Here is a 17154-nt window from a genome sequence, read left to right as displayed (position 1 = left end):
CGGTGTGTTTTCTGCAGATTTTTGTCAAATTAATAAATTGTCTTTTGTTGATTTTTATATAACATTCCAACCTTGTTTAGCCTGATCTATTCAATTATGGCATAATTCTACAATTGTATTCATTTGCATTACTGTCAATGACATACTTTTATTTTGAAGGCTAATCACAAAGTCCACTATTGTGGCTAATTCTTATTGTGGCTAGGGACACAAAGACTGGTCCGATCACCATTAATCAATTAAGAACTGTCCTATAAATTAGGGCTATTTTAGATGACACCTAGCCCTATAGTTAGCTAGCTAACCATAGCTTTTGAAACAGTATGTCATTTTGCTATGTTTTTGGGGAAGAACATTGTTTGCATCCATGAGCGAGCTAGCTTTTTTTTTAAATGACCAGCACTGTAGGTGCGTGAGAAGTACCAGCATCACAGCATACGTATCGATGAATCATTGTGACATAAAATATGAGTGATAGTGTAATAACCACGTAAAAAATGTATGAACGTGTAAAATTGTGACGTGCAGTCATATTCAGGTCATGATTGGTCAACAAGCTTATTTGACACGCAAAGACCCAAACGGCGTTCCATAGTATGAGAAATCCTGGTTGAGAATGAAACAACTGAACAAATGAACAGCGAAACAGCACAGCAAGTAAGTGAAATAAATGGGTTTGGTTATGTTTTACTGGTAATGGGGACATGCGTAAATGCCAACAAAATAACTTTTTCACACGTGTGTGCGTAACCTTTTTTATTTAACAAGGCAAGTCATTTAACAACAAATTCTTATTTACAATCATGGCAAACCCCGGCCAAACCCGGACGACGCGGGGCCAATTGTGCGCCGCCCTATGGGACTCCCAATCACAGGGTAGCGGCAGGGTAGCCTAGTGGTTAGAGCGTTGGACTAGTAACCGAAAGGTTGCAAGTTCGAATCCCCGAGCTGACAAGGTACAAATCTGTCGTTCTGCCCCTGAACAGGCAGTTAACCCACTGTTCCTAGGCCGTAATTGAAAATAAGAATTTGTTCTTAACTGACTTGCCTAGTTAAATAAAGGTTAAAAAAACAACAAAAAACAGGCGGATGTGATACAGCCTGGATTTGAATCAGGGACTGTAGTGATTCCTCTTCACTGAGATGCAGTGCCTTAGACCACTGTGTGTGTGTGTTCACTATTTAACTGTATTAGAATGCTTAAAAGACCGCTAAAAGTTTGAATATCGGCTACTGGTATCGTTTTTTGGGGGGGGGGACAAGGAAAATATTGGATATCGGTATCAGCCAAAAATGCATCACTAATTTGAATATTCTTTTAGCTACTTTTTAAGTAAATACCTGTTGTCAACTTGTGCAATACGATAAGAGATACAGATCACGATTTCAGAGTTAATGCCTAAACTTAAACATTTAGATTTGGAACAACTTCGTCTAATTCTGATGTGATACTGTTCAAGCTTGTAGGAACACTAGTTAACTGCCACTCGTGAGCTATGCAGACTTGCAGAGGTGATTGGGGAGTGCCAGAGAGGCCTATGGGGTCGGGAAATGTGTGGAATTTCTTTCCTTTCTTTTTACTATTTTCTAATAGTGAAAAGGTCAAAACCATGAAATAAGACACATGGTATCATGTGGTAACCAAAAAAGTGTTAAACAAATCAACATATATTTGAGATTCTTCAAAGTAGCTACCCTCTGCCAAGCAGCCAAAAAGTGCTCAGCATATGTGGGAACTCCTTCAAGACAGTTGGAAAAGCATTCCAGGTGAAGCTGGTTGAGAGAATGCCAAGAGTGTGCAAAGCTGTCATCAAGGCAAAGGGTGGCTGCTTTGAAGAATCTAAAATATATTTTGATTTGTTTAACACTATTTTTGGTTACTACATGATTCCATATGTGTTATTTCATAGTCTTGATGTCTTCACTATTCTACAATATAGAAAATAGTAAAATAAAGAAAAACCCTTGAATAAGTACAGTGCCTTGCGAAAGTATTCGGCCCCCTTGAACTTTGCGACCTTTTGCCACATTTCAGGCTTCAAACATAAAGATATAAAACTGTATTTTTTTGTGAAGAATCAACAACAAGTGGGACACAATCATGAAGTGGAACGACATTTATTGGATATTTCAAACTTTTTTAACAAATCAAAAACTGAAAAATTGGGCGTGCAAAATTATTCAGCCCCCTTAAATTAATACTTTGTAGCGCCACCTTTTGCTGCGATTACAGCTGTAAGTCGCTTGGGGTATGTCTCTATCAGTTTTGCACATCGAGAGACTGACATTTTTTCCCATTCCTCCTTGCAAAACAGCTCGAGCTTAGTGAGGTTGGATGGAGAGCATTTGTGAACAGCAGTTTTCAGTTCTTTCCACAGATTCTCGATTGGATTCAGGTCTGGAATTTGACTTGGCCATTCTAACACATGGATATGTTTATTTTTGAACCATTCCATTGTAGATTTTGCTTTATGTTTTGGATCATTGTCTTGTTGGAAGACAAATCTCCGTCCCAGTCTCAGGTCTTTTGCAGACTCCATCAGGTTTTCTTCCAGAATGGTCCTGTATTTGGCTCCATCCATCTTCCCATCAATTTTAACCATCTTCCCTGTCCCTGCTGAAGAAAAGCAGGCCCAAACCATGATGCTGCCACCACCATGTTTGACAGTGGGGATGGTGTGTTCAGGGTGATGGGCTGTGTTGCTTTTACGCCAAACATAACGTTTTGCATTGTTGCCAAAAAGTTCAATTTTGGTTTCGTCTGACCAGAGCACCTTCTTCCACATGTTTGGTGTGTCTCCCAGGTGGCTTGTGGCAAACTATAAACAACACTTTTTATGGATATCTTTAAGAAATGGCTTTCTTCTTGCCACTCTTCCATAAAGGCCAGATTTGTGCAATATACGACTGATTGTTGTCCTATGGACAGAGTCTCCCACCTCAGCTGTAGATCTCTGCAGTTCATCCAGAGTGATCATGGGCCTCTTGGCTGCATCTCTGATCAGTCTTCTCCTTGTATGAGCTGAAAATTTAGAGGGACGGCCAGGTCTTGGTAGATTTGCAGTGGTCTGATACTCCTTCCATTTCAATATTATCGCTTGCACAGTGCTCCTTGGGATGTTTAAAGCTTGGGAAATCTTTTTGTATCCAAATCCGGCTTTAAACTTCTTCACAACAGTATCTCGGACCTGCCTGGTGTGTTCCTTGTTCTTCATGATGCTCTCTGCGCTTTTAACGGACCTCTGAGACTATCACAGTGCAGGTGCATTTATACGGAGACTTGATTACACACAGGTGGATTGTATTTATCATCATTAGTCATTTAGGTCAACATTGGATCATTCAGAGATCCTCACTGAACTTCTGGAGAGAGTTTGCTGCACTGAAAGTAAAGGGGCTGAATAATTTTGCACGCCCAATTTTTCAGTTTTTGATTTGTTAAAAAAGTTTGCAATATCCAATAAATGTCATTCCACTTCATGATTGTGTCCCACTTGTTGTTGATTCTTCACAAAAAAATACAGTTTTATATCTTTATGTTTGAAGCCTGAAATGTGGCAAAAGGTCGCACAGTTCAAGGGGGCCGAATACTTTCCCAAGGCACTGTAGGTGTGTCCAGACTTTTGACTTGTACTGTATGTCTATATTTCTTTTGGCTACTGCTCGACTAATTTCGGTCGACCAACAGCTTATCGATCAGTCTACTAAATGGGGTCAGCGCTACAAGGCTGTGGGCAATATCAAACAGGGTTACCTTGGTCAGTTGATCACTTCTCTTTCCATGACAGACTGAGCAGGTGAACTCTATCCCTTATTGATGTAATTTGTTAAATACACCTCAGTCAGTGTAGATGAAAGGGAGGAGACTGGTTAAAGTATGAATTTTAAGCTGAGACAATTAAAACATGGATTGACAACAAATGTAAGTGCCTTTGAATGGGGTATGGTGGTAGGTGCCAGGCACACCGATTTGTGTCAAGAACTGCAACACTGCTGGGTTTCCTATGTGTATCAAGAATGGTCCACCACCCAAAGGACGTCCAGCCAACTTGACAGAACTTTGGGAAGCATTGGAGTCAACATGGGCCAGCGTCCCTGTGGAACACTTTCGGCATCTTGTGGAGTCCATGCCCCGACAAATTGAGGCTGTTCTGAGGGGGGCTTCCCATTGTTACTCACCACTGTGTCATCTCGCTGGAACAAAAGCACAGCATGCACACATAACGAATGCTTTGCCCTGTCATTATCTCGTTAGATAGAACTCAAGATGTTGTCCCTTGGAAGGAGGTTTCCAGAGGTGTATGTCTCAGGATGTTCGATTGAATGGGAACAACCATTCTCTGGAGATCAATTATCCTGAGAATGAATGCTTCTTTAATTGGTCTTTGGGGGGGATGGGTCCACCTATGGTTTCCATAAGGGTCTACTGCACTGAACAACAACTAAAAGTAGATGACAACATGGCTCAGCATGCCATAGCCCAGTCAAGCTAAGAGTAGAATGCTGTAGTGCTCTAGTACAAGGAAACCTGTTCCTGGGGCCCACACTCGGTGGAAATGTAGTTTTTTTCACCCCTAGCACTACACAGCGGATTCAAATAACTAACTCATCAAACTTTGATTATTTGAATCCACTTAATAGTGCTAGGTCTAAAAACTAAGCTCCCTGCCTGCCCACCTTGGTCCTGGGAAACACTGCTCTAGTATCACAGCCCCACCCAGCAGGGTATAGCATGGGGCCTTCTCTTGGTGCTGCATATTCAATTAGGCTACCTGCGTCGACATGCAAATAAGCACGCACCAGTCTTTACATGTATTGGCCAAAAACTCTTTGTTGTCAGATACCATACCAGTGAGTAAACCTACAAATTTGTATGGCAAAACCCTAATTTACATCCAAGACATGCTTGTTCCTGTTTTGTGTTAAGGCATTTACAAAACCCAAGCAGAGTCTCTAGGCAGAGAGGTGGGTAGGCAGTCAGGCAGCTCTGTGGCTGGAGAAGGATGAGTGTGTAAAGCGGTCTATTCTTCTTGAGGGGAAGAGCAGTGAGCAGCATGAGAACACAGGGTTCTGGCCTTGACAGACCAAGATATTCAGAATGTCACATCTGGCTGAGAAAATGTCCACCAAAACAGAACACTACTAGCAGTCTAGCACACTACTCACGGATACGAAGGCATGCTCACACAAGTGCAATGAACAAATATTTGCAAACTGGTAATTTTACAGTTTAGTCATGTTGCAGACGCTCTTATCCAGAGGGACTTACAGTTAGTGCAGTCATCTGACTCTGGGGAAGTAGATAAAGGGCCTCATTTGCCAAAATCCCAAAGATTCCCTTTAAGATAGCTAGGTGGGACAACAACATCTCAGTCATAGTAAGTACATGTTTCCTCAAAGTAGCTATCAGCAAAGTCAAAGCTAGTAGGGTGGGAAGAGTCAAGTGCGAGTTAGTTTACTGGTTCCACCATTGAGGTGCCAGGACAGAGAAGAGCTTGGACTGGGCTGAGCGGGAGCTGCCCTCCCGTAGGGGTGGGAGGGCCAAGACACTAGAGGTGCCAGAACGGAGTAGTCCGGTTGTAGGATTTGAGCATAGCCTGAAGGTAGGGAGGGGCAGTTCCTCTTGCTGCTCCGTAGGCAAGTACCATGGTCTTGTAGTGGATGTGAGTGATGATTTGACTCGGAGCCAGTGGAGTGTGTGGAGGAGCAGTGTGACATGGGAAAACTTGAAGGTTGAACACCAGGCGGGCTGTGGCATTCTGGATAAGTTGCAGGGGTTTGATGGTAATAAAATATTCATACTTAATTTCCTTTCGGCTCCATCATTCAGAGCTTCTGCCATTTTAAAATGTCATCTGTTTTAGGTTAGTAGCTTATACAGTAAATGACAGTTGAGAAGGTTGTAAGTGTTCACTTTATCCATTGTTCGGTACGTTTAAATGCACACAATAATACGATTATTGTGAATACTCAGATTTAATATAACAGTTTAAAAAGTGTACCTGCTTTGCAAGAAGAAAGATTTCCCTCATAATCCTGTTTACATGGACACATCTGAAATCAGACTACCTGATGGGACTTCAATGAATGTAGAAAATCGGCAATCAAAATAAACATTATCACAGCGACCATGTTCTTTTTGGAGACGTTTTGTATGTGAGAATGCATACTTTCAGTTTTTCCGAACTCACTTCCCTCCCGCAAAAGAGGGAGGCTTGAGCTGCTTGTGCAAGCATGTGTGCAGATCACACTGCTGGAACTGATGTGTAGTTATCTTTTAACAACTTCCCTGACTAATTGACAAATGATTTAGATAAGAGTATAGTCTCACAAAATGTTGCATGTCAGCAATCAAGTTTAAGATGTATAACATCAAAAATACAGAAATACAGCCAGTATGAGGCATTTTGCATTATATAATCCTGCTTTTGAAATCATATGACATTTTGGGACTATATCAGCAATGGACCTTGAAGGAATTTTCCTTTTAAGGTGTTTACATGTCCTAATAATTTGAGAGATTACGCAGAAATCTAGGTGTTTAAACCCCCTAATGTCGATGTCGGCACCCCCGCTGAAATCTAATTAGTAAAAAAAAAAACTATCCCATAAAAATCAGTCAGTTTAAGCTAGAGATGTTTTTTGTTTGCATTGGATACGTCTCAATCCATCACATTGTCACACTTCTGCAGCTGTGGTGAAAGGCCATGAGACATCCCTTTCACAAAATCATATGTAGTATCCGAACGGTTTGGCCTAAAAACTATTGTGATTGCTCTACGACCCCCACAAGCGTCTTGGAACTGAAGTCGGTACCGCCGATCTGCCAACTTCTGTCTGTAGCGTCCAAACAGTTTGGGCTGCACACTAATATGACCCGATCTGTGCAAAGGGGAAACTCTCACAAACATGTTTTGCTCTAGGACGACCACAGGCCTCACAAGACTCGTTCTGAAGGTTGAAAAAGTTAATGGAAGTACATATGGAGACTGTTTAGTGCCAAAAATAAGGAGTTAAATGTACTGAACAAAAATATAAATGCAACATGTAAAGTGTTGCTCCCATGTTTCATGAGCTAAAATAAAAATCCCAGAAATTTTCCATATGCACAAAAAGCTTATTTCTCCCAACTTTTGTGCCCAAATTTGTTTACATCCCTGTTAGTGAGAATTTCTCATTTTCCAAGATAATCCATCCACCTGACAAGAAGCTGATTTAAACAGCATGATCATTACACAAATGCACCTTGTGCTGGGGACAATACAATGCCACAGATGTCTGAAGTTGAGGGAGGGTGCTGAGGAGCAATGTGCCCTCTAAGCTGCGTGTGTGCGCGGGCACGCAGGACTGCCGCGGAGAATAACTATCAGCCTGCGTAGAGAAGCACGAGATTAAACTTCACTCAACTTTATTTTTTCCCCTTTTTAGTTCACACTATCAATGTTTCCCTCTACTGTGGGAATTGCCCATATTAGCCACTTTCAATGCAACACACCAAAACTAACTATGCAAGACTTCGTATGCAAAGCTAACTATGCAAGATATTTTCTTGCCGAATGCATCAGAGTAGGAGTCTATTGCATTGACAGGGACGACTCAGCCCGTACTCTACAGACCGGTGCGGCATAACTAATCAGCTGCAGTATCCCTATATACAAATATACCATTGCCATGTATGGATCTGACCATTCACTTTGAACTAGACTGTGTTTACAGCATGAGTGTTCATGAGTAGATGTACTTTTAGAGATCAAAGCGATAGCTGCATTTAGCCACGTGCACATTTGTTCATAGTTTGTGTTAGTGAGTTATTAGCCCAGTTATAACACCTTTCTAGTCAACAATGGGGGAGAGGTTGCTTCCTACAACAGCACAAAATGTGTGCATTTCTAGCATTGTTGTATTTTTATAGGGGCAGTGTTGTATTTTGAGACGGGCTTAAATTAGTAGCCAATACGTACAGGGTAGCATCATTTGTCTGATTCTCTGTAATAATGGTATGGGAATAATACTTTATTTTGTAAAGTGGTTTCTTGTATCAAACAACACATTTTTGTCACCTCCTTATCTGAATGATAAGTGGATAAACAGGTTAATGTCAAGCTCTGCATATTTTTTCCAAAAGTCTACATTGAACACCACAAATTGGCTGCTACTGTAGGCGGAATGACAGCACAGCTATTTCCATGTTAAAATATTATGGGATGCATTTAGTTTTTTTATGGTAGGCCACTCTGATAGGCTTACATTATGATCATATAGCCCCCGTAGCCTTCTTGGCAACTGTTATAACTGTAACCTAAAACAGGTACAGCCTGTGTTTGTAATAAAGCATTTTTTGAACAGAAAAACCAATTCTGATTGGCTGGGCCTATGCGCAAGGCCCTCCCATGGCTGCACCCCTGTCCAGTCATGTGAAATCTCTAGATTTAGGGCCTAATGAATTTATTTCAATTGACTGATTTCCTTAACTCAGTACAATCTTTGAAATTGTTGCTTGTATTTATTTTTGTTCAGTATAATATTGGTCAGTCGGATTTATATAACCTGTTGGTGTTGGCTGGCACTAAAAACCTATGTACATTCTATGACCTTTTTAGGATGCAGCTTTTACAACAACTCGAGGAAGCACCATGGGCGACCCAGTATCTCGTGTAGCACCACGGCCGACCCAGTATCTCGTGTAGCACCACGGCCGACCCAGTATCTCGTGTAGCACCACGGCCGACCCAGTATCTCGTGTAGCACCATGCACCACGGCCGACCCAGTATCTCGTGTAGCACCACGGCCGACCCAGTATCTCGTGTAGCACCACGGCCGACCCAGTATCTCGTGTAGCACCACGGCCGACCCAGTATCTCGTGCACCACGGCCGACCCAGCAGCACACGGCCGACCCAGTATCTCGTGTAGCACCACGGCCGACCCAGTATCTCGTGTAGCACCACGGCCGACCCAGTATCTCGTGTAGCACCACGGCCGACCCAGTATCTCGTGCACCACGGCACCCAGTATCTCGTGCACCACGACCCAGTATCTCGTGTAGCACCACGGCCGACCCAGTATCTCGTGTAGCACCACGGCCGACCCAGTATCTCGTGTAGCACCACGGCCGACCCAGTATCCGTAAAGGACCCGACTTGGAGTTGAATATATCAGTAGCATATTTATTTTTTATCAGTGTTCTTTCATCTTTTTCCACAGATCTTCTTGCTGGCCTGTCCGCCATGTAAAACAGCCATGGTCCTCTTTAGGTGAGTACCTCCATTCTACACACTCTCACTGCCATGAAATCCCAACCCCACCTCAACAAGCCACCACCCTCAAATACGTATCCAACCACCCTCACCCCAAGTACCCACCCATTCTATCCTCCTGACCACCCCATGTATTAAGGTGTCATGCTGAGTTAGCTATGTGAGAACGCAGACTAGCCAGTGACTGGAGTTTCCCAGGCATTACTTCAACTGACTGTCAAAGTTCTTCTTAAAATAGACCATCACCCTGTCAACACCTCAGTGCTCATCTTATGACTGAGTCCCAACACAATAGGACACTGAACTTAACCAGGAACTGCATGTACAATATGTGAAGCTGAGGGGAATTCTGAGGGTTTACCACAATCTGTTGAATCGGTTCTCTTCCTTGTGAAGTTGCTCTAGCTGGTTGCATGCATTAGGCTACACTCGAGAGACGAGGAGGGAGATCCAATGAGACTGACTGGACACTGGCTTCATGGTTCCACAAATCTGTTAATGCCCATTTTAATTTGTAAACAATAAATATTAAATAAATATAAATTACTAGCTCAAAAACGTAATATGCTAAAATGACAAGTTAGTGGGGGATGGTAATTTCAGAACCAAGGTGGGGTGGACAAAAAACAGGCAACACTGCCCCCCCCCCCCCTGATCTGACAGTGGGGTGGTAGATGCCTAGTCTCCCCTGTGGCTCAGCTCAGGTGCCTACATAGTACATGCACAAACATTAATTACACACACACAAGTTTTACTATCCTTGTGGGGACCAAAACATTTATTCCCCTTCAAAAGCCTATTTTCCCTAACCCTAAAATCGCCTTTTTCCTTATAGGGAGTGGCAAAATGTCCCCACTTGTCCAATGCCACGAAAGTGAAAAGAACATTGTGGTTTTAGAATGTCACAAGCAACAGTTGACTATGCTGTTGATATATGACTACCATGCACATTTCACCACACCAGAGCATGACATTTCAAACCAATGCCATGCAAATTTAGTTCCATCAACTGTCGGTCAGGCTGAGGTTCCTTCTCAGGACATTTCATAATCACAGCCGAGGTGTGTGATATTGCCAACATCCCACAAGAGTTTTTGTTAGTACAGTCATTCAAAAACAAGTGGACTATCATTATTGAAGCTCATTTTGGAAAAATCTGCTATAGTACAACACAGCTTCAGAAACAATGGACACGTGTGGCACAACAAGACTGAAGTCAAACAGTGTAGTCTGTATACTTGGGAGTCCCTCTTTTTTCCCCCAATTTTTTTTGTTGCCCTTTTTTCTTCCCAATTTCTTGGTATCCAATTGGTAGTTAGTCTTGTCTCATTGCTGTAACTCCCGTACGGACTCGGGAGAGGCGAAGTTCAAGAGCCGTGCGTCCTCCGAAACACAACCCAACCAAGCCGCACTGCTTCTTGACACAATTCCCACTTAACCAGGAAGGCAGCCGCACCAATGTGTCGGAGGAAACGTACACCTGGCGAACGTGTCAGCGTGCAAATGTAGGCATATAAATGTGCCCATTTGGGGATCTGATAGTGTTTCTGATTGGCTTAACGCACCACCACTAATGAGCTGTGGAGCTTCTCAAAGTAATGTTTTCTTCACCTCAAACAGCAAGCTGTTTTTACATCCTTTGAGAATGACAATAGTTCCTCAATGTATTTGAAAAATCTTTCCAGCTTTCTCCCTTTCCATAACCGCTCAGCGTGAAAGTGAAAAATATCATGCTCTGATCCAGTGGAAACATCATAAAATATGCCTTCCTGATTACTTCTTATCCCTTGAGCAATTGGCCTACAGCTGTGTCTGTCCCGAGCTCACTGGTGCAGGAAACTGAGGGCCCAAAATATATTATACAATTTTGCAAATTTGATAGCACACTTCGGGCTGGACCAAAGTTAATAGTTGATACAATGTTCCAATGTGATTCCTAGGATATTTATTTTTATCAGGATATTTTCTACCTGTAGGCAGCAATGTTTTTATTTGTTGGCTTTATAGGCAATTTTTTAACATAGTTTGCAATGGCAATTGAAGTTACTTTTTAAGTTTGTATTATTTTGATTTTAGATTTGGATAGTATTTTGATTAACAGACCAATTATTTTGAGACACAAAGACTTTAATATAAATTAAATGAAACTGTTCCACAAAAATGTGCATATGATAACCATAACTGGCATGCAGATCAGTAGAAATAGTCAAATAAATTGGCATTCCACATGAGAAAGGCTACATGAGGAGTCGGCAACCTATTACTGGCAACTTCAGGAGAGTAACGGCAGTCTGCGAATGCCAGTAGGAGCGGGAGGACGCTCGTCAAGTTAAGTTTTTTTCCCCTTCTGGTTATCTTGATCTCTGGCTTCCTTTTTGAGTCATTGTCTTGTTTCCTCGAACATTGCGCTTAATTAAAGCTCAATGTGTGTGTGTGTGTGTGTGTGTGTGTTTAAACAACACAATGTAACTCCAAGTCAATCACACTTCTGTGAAATCAAACTGTCCACTTCGGAAGCAACACTGATTGACAATAAATTTCACATGCTGTTGTGCAAATGGAATAGACAATACAGGTGGAAATTAGGCAATTAGCAAGACACCCCCAATAAAGGAGTGGTTCTGCAGGTGGCGACCACAGACCACTTCTCAGTTCCTATGCTTCCTGGCTGATGTTTTGGTCACTTTTGAATGCTGGCAGTGCTTTCACTCTAGTGGTAGCATGAGACGGAGTCTACAACCCACACAAGTGGCTCAGGTAGTGCAGCTCATCCAGGATGGAACATCAATGCGAGCTGTGGCAAGAAGGTTTGCTGTGTCTGTCAGTGTAGTGTCCAGAGCATGGAGGCACTACCAGGAGGCAGGCCAGTACATCAGGAGACGTGGAGGAGGCCGTAGTAGGGCAACAACCCAGCAGCAGGACCGCTACCTCCACCCAACACCGTGCAGGACATTTGGCATTTGCCAGAGAACACCAAGATTGGCAAATTCGCCACTGGCGCCCTGTGCTCTCCACAGATGAAAGCAGGTTCACACTAAGCACGTGACAGACGTGACAGAGTCTGGAAACGCCGTGGAGAACGTTCTGCTGCCTGCAACATCCTCCGGCATGACCGGTTTGGCGGTGGGTCAGTCATGGTGTGGGGTAGCATTTCTTTGGGGGGCCGCACATCCCTCCATGTGCTCGCCAGATGTAGCCTGACTGCCATTAGGTACCGAGATGAGATCCTCAGACCCCTTGTGAGACCATATGCTGGTGCGATTGGCCCTGGGTTCCTCCTAATGCAAGACAATGCTAGACCTCATGTGGCTGGAGTGTGTCAGCAGTTCCTGCAAGAGGAAGGCATTGATGCTATGGACTGGCCCGCCCGTTCCCCAGACCTGAATCCAATTGAGCACATCTGGGACATCATGTCTCGCTCCATCCACTCCATTGCACCACAGATTGTCCAGGAGTTGGCGGATGCTTTAGTCCAGGTCTGGGAGGAGATCCCTCAGGAGACCATCCGCCACCTCACCAGGAGCATGCCCAGGCGTTGTAGGGAGGTCATACTGGCACGTGGAGGCCACACACACTACTGAGCCTCATTTTAACTTGTTTTAAGGACCTTACATCAAAGTTGGATCAGCCTGTAGTGTGGTTTTCCACTTTAATTTTGAGTGTCACTCCAAATCCAAACCTCCATGGGTTGATAAATTTGATTTCCATTGATAATTTTTGTGTGATTTTGTTGTCAGCACATTCAACTATGTAAAGAAAAAAAGTATTTAATAAGAATATTTCATTCATTCAGATCCAGGATGTGTTATTTTTGTGTTCCCTTTATTTTTTTGAGCAGTATATATATATATATATATATATATATGGGTGAACTGCCTATTCATAACATTTGAATAGATTTTCTGACCAACGCATGCTACATTTGGGTCGGGTTTGCGGTCCGTGAATCGATGCACTTGTATCTTAAACATTTATTTGTGGACCGATGCGTATTGGTGAATTGTTCCATCCCTAAAGGATCCCCATAGAGAAAAGAGCAGAGCCATTAGGTGTAGATAACAAACATCACTCAAAGTCATTGAGACTCCAACTAGGATCTGTATCACAGCACCAATCACTCCCAAATTGCAGACATGCCTGTCAGCCTCTAATTATGTGGGTAGGGTCTTATAGCAGAGGGAGGAACCCTAAGGTGGGGGTCAGTACAGAACACCTGGGCCCTGTTCTCTGTCCTCTACTTAATCAGGAGGGTTGGAGCTGGACCACAGCCATGCTGGCCTCCAAACCCTCCCTGTTCCAATCAGGACCTTGCCTTGTCCTTCTGCCATGCAGTCATAGGAGAATTGAAATGTAGCTGAACTAGTCTGCATAGAAACAAAATGACTGAAAAGGATATGAAGACTAATCTGGGTTCCCTGAGGGAAGGAAATGAGATGTAATGCAAAAGCTACAGGATTATGTCACATGGGCCATGCTGAAGATGATCAACAACCAGATGTTGGGTATACTACAAAATTAGGATATATATACTAGTATATGAGATACACAAACGATGAATCTACCGAAATTATCATCTGCGGATGCCCAAGTTCATTGCATTAAACCACCGGTCCAAGTGTAGCACGTTTCCATACTAGCCTAGCACTTTGACAGGTGCTGGTTGGTATCATATGGTATATGATGCGTTTGGCTTGCAGAATCTTAAGCAAACGCTTATTTGGTTTTGTTGATTATGGCGTTAAGTGTGTGACGTGTACTCTCTGTCTGCAGGCTTCAAGTCCATATGCTGAATGGTGCCCTACTGGCCCTTGTCTTCCCTGTGGTCAACACTAGGCTGGTAAGAAACCATCACCTATCTGTTAAATTCACTGTATTAGCGAGCACTGCAGTCACTCACAATTAGACTTCCACTCTTTCATAGTTTCAAAGATCATATTTCATTATGCATATCAAATACAAATTTTGGCCTAGTATGTGAAACACAGAAAAACCCATCTTGCATTGCTTATGGTTAAAAAGTATTTTTCAAATAAATACAACTTTATCAGGAAGCTGAAATACCATGTTTGTTTGAAAAATACAGTATCAGGACATAGAAAAACCCCAAGGTTGCATCTCCTAGCCTTGTGGGAAAGCAACATAACTGTCCTTTGTGCAGAAGATGAACACAGCGATGACGTCCAACTGTTCTCAGGGACTTGATGAGATGTTCTTCTGTAAGTCAATGTAACCGTCTCTAGTTGACAATAGCAGATGTGTAATGCATCTCGGAAAATATCAACTTCTCTCAATCCAATGTAACCATGGTGACGTGGTCACAGAATAGGATCGGGGAGAAGATACTCTTTTTCTGAGCCTTCCGCACTCAGTAATTGAATGTGAAACAGCAAAAGCAGAGCCCTACAGTAGCTGTGCTTGGCTGCTGCTGACAGAATAACTGTGAAGCTGCCCTGTCACAACCCCCACTTGCTCTTTTTCTCTCTGTCCTCAGGCTGTTCTTTTTGCTGCATTTCCCTTTTCCTCAAGAGTAGCTCTGCTCCCTGCTCTTGAATCATGTCTCTCTTGCTACTAATCACATCTCAGCCATGGAAACCAAGCCCAAATTCAATTAGGCCTGTTCGGCCCTTTCCACATTTCATTACCACCTTCCCAAACATTCATCCATCAATGACTCAAAAGCACTTCAGTTTCTCTTGTTCAAAAAAGAACAATACTCAATTCAATGCTGAGTCTGGCCCAGCCCCTGAAATGACTCTGACAACATTGTATGTGAGGATTCTTTTGGCTTCCTCTAGACTTCTACCTTATTGCTTTTGTTCCAATCCCCCTACATACCTCTGGGAATTAGAGGTGTTGTGATCACATCCTGTAGGTCTGATGATCTGATGTGGAAGTGCACTTTTACTGTATGCTATGGGTCAACAACTCCGCTTTTGAATACCACAGGTCAGATGGTTATAAGAGTTCAGTCTCTTGGTTCTATCCCATGTGGGGCATGTTCTCTAGGCTATAGACTTTCTCTGTTTTAGTGTTAAGTCATTGTGTCTCATGCACATGCAACAGACATCCATTCATGTGTCAATGGCACCTGCTCGTGGGCAGTGTGTAATATCATGTTTCAGGATGTACCTGGGGCTGTTCAGGAGAGTGCAACATTACATAAGTTTCAGAATGTACCTCAACTACTACAGTACAGCACACTGTGTAAATGTGGTACTTGCACTGACCCTGTATATACACTGAACAAAAATATAAACGCAACATCCAACAATTTCTAAGATTTTACTGAGTTACACTTCATATAAGGAAATCGGTCAATTGAAATAAATTCATTAGGCCCTAGTCTGTGGATTTCACATGACTGGGATACAGACATGCAACTGTTGGTCACAGATACCTAAAAAGTAGAGGCGTGGGTTTAAAAAAAAAGTCTATCACCATTTGTCTCATGCAGCGTGACACATCTCTTTCACATAGAGTTGATCAGGCTGTTGATTGTGGCCTGTGGAATATTGCCCAACTCCTCTTCAATGGCTGTGCAAAGTTGCTGGATATTGGCGGGAACTGGAACACGCTGTCGTACGCATCAATCCAGAGTAGAGGTCGACCGATTTAATTAGGGCCAATTTCAAGTTTTCATAACAATTGGAAATCGTTATTTTTGGGCGTCGATTTGCCGATTTAAAAAAAAATAATAATAATAATTTACATTTTTTGTCATTGTTTTTATACCTTTTATTTAAGTAGGCAAGTCAGTTAAGAACACATTCTTATTTTCAATGACGGCCTAGGAACAGTGGGTTAACTGCCTGTTCAGGGGCAGAACGACAGATTTGTACCTTGTCAGCTCGGGGGTTTGAACTTGCAACCTTCCGGTTACTAGTCGAATGCTCTAACCACTAGGCTACCCTGCCGCCCAACTGCCTTGTTCAGGGGCAGAACGACAGATTTTCACCTTGTCAGCTCGGGGGATCCAATCTTGCAACCTTACAGTGAACAAGTCCAACGCAATAACGACCTGCCTCTCTTTCATTGCACTCCACAAGGAGACTGCCTGTTACGTGAATGCAGTAAGCCAAGGTAAGTTGCTAGCTAGCATTAAACTTATCTTATAAAAAACAATCAATCATAATCACTTGTTAACTACACATGGTTGATGATATTACTAGATATCTAGCGTGTCCTGCGTTGCATATAATCTGACTAAGCATACAAGTATCTGACTGAGCGTTGATAGGCAAAAGCAGGCGCGTAAACATTCATTCAAACAGCACTTTTGTGCGTTTTGCTAGCAGCTCTTTGTTGTGTGTCAAGCATTGCGCTGTTTATGACTTCAAGCCTATCAACTCCCGAGATGAGGCTGGTGTAACCGAAGTGAAATGGCTAGCTAGTTAGAGCGCGCTAATAGTGTTTCAAACGTCACTCGCTCTGAGCCTTCTAGTAGTTGTTCCCCTTGCTCTGAGCCTTCTAGTAGTTGTTCCCCTTGCTCTGCATGGGTAACGCTGCTTCGATGGTGGCTGTTGTCGCTGTGTTGCTGGTTCGAGGCCAGGGAGGAGCGAGGAGAGGGACGGAAGCTATACTGTTACACTGGCAATACTAAAGTGCCTATAAGAACATCCAATAGTCAAAGGTTAATGAAATACAAATGGTATAGAGGGAACTATAATTCCTATAATAACTACAACCTAACACTTCTTACCTGGGAATATTGAAGACTCATGTTAAAAGGAACAACCAGCTTTCATATGTTCTCATGTTAGGCCATCATTGAAAATAAGAATTTGTTCTCAACCGACTTGCCTAGTTAAATAAAAGGTTAAAAAATAAATGTTCTGAGCAAGGAACTTAAACATTAGCTTTCTTACATAGCACATATTGCACTTTTACTTTCTTCTCC

The 17154-nt window shown here is 42.7% G+C and overlaps 1 protein-coding gene across 4 annotated transcripts in view; it reads left to right on the top strand.

The window, feature by feature from the left end:
* The window catches only part of LOC112231353 (transmembrane protein 164), a 37580-nt gene that overhangs the window by 10700 nt on the left and 9726 nt on the right, over window positions 1-17154 (top strand). For 3 of the 4 annotated variants that reach the window (XM_024398072.2, XM_024398073.2, XM_024398074.2), the window contains 2 exons: window positions 9205-9254; window positions 14028-14094. In XM_024398072.2, the coding sequence (XP_024253840.1) occupies window positions 9205-9254; window positions 14028-14094 (117 nt within the window). Of the gene's footprint in view, window positions 1-5386; window positions 5785-9204; window positions 9255-14027; window positions 14095-17154 lie in introns of those variants that run through there. The other variant, XM_024398075.2, reaches the window with a different exon arrangement.

The sequence above is a fragment of the Oncorhynchus tshawytscha genome, linkage group LG33 (genome assembly GCF_018296145.1).
Source record: "Oncorhynchus tshawytscha isolate Ot180627B linkage group LG33, Otsh_v2.0, whole genome shotgun sequence".
Taxonomy (NCBI): domain Eukaryota; kingdom Metazoa; phylum Chordata; class Actinopteri; order Salmoniformes; family Salmonidae; genus Oncorhynchus; species Oncorhynchus tshawytscha.
This window is presented reverse-complemented; position numbering and strand designations above follow the sequence as displayed.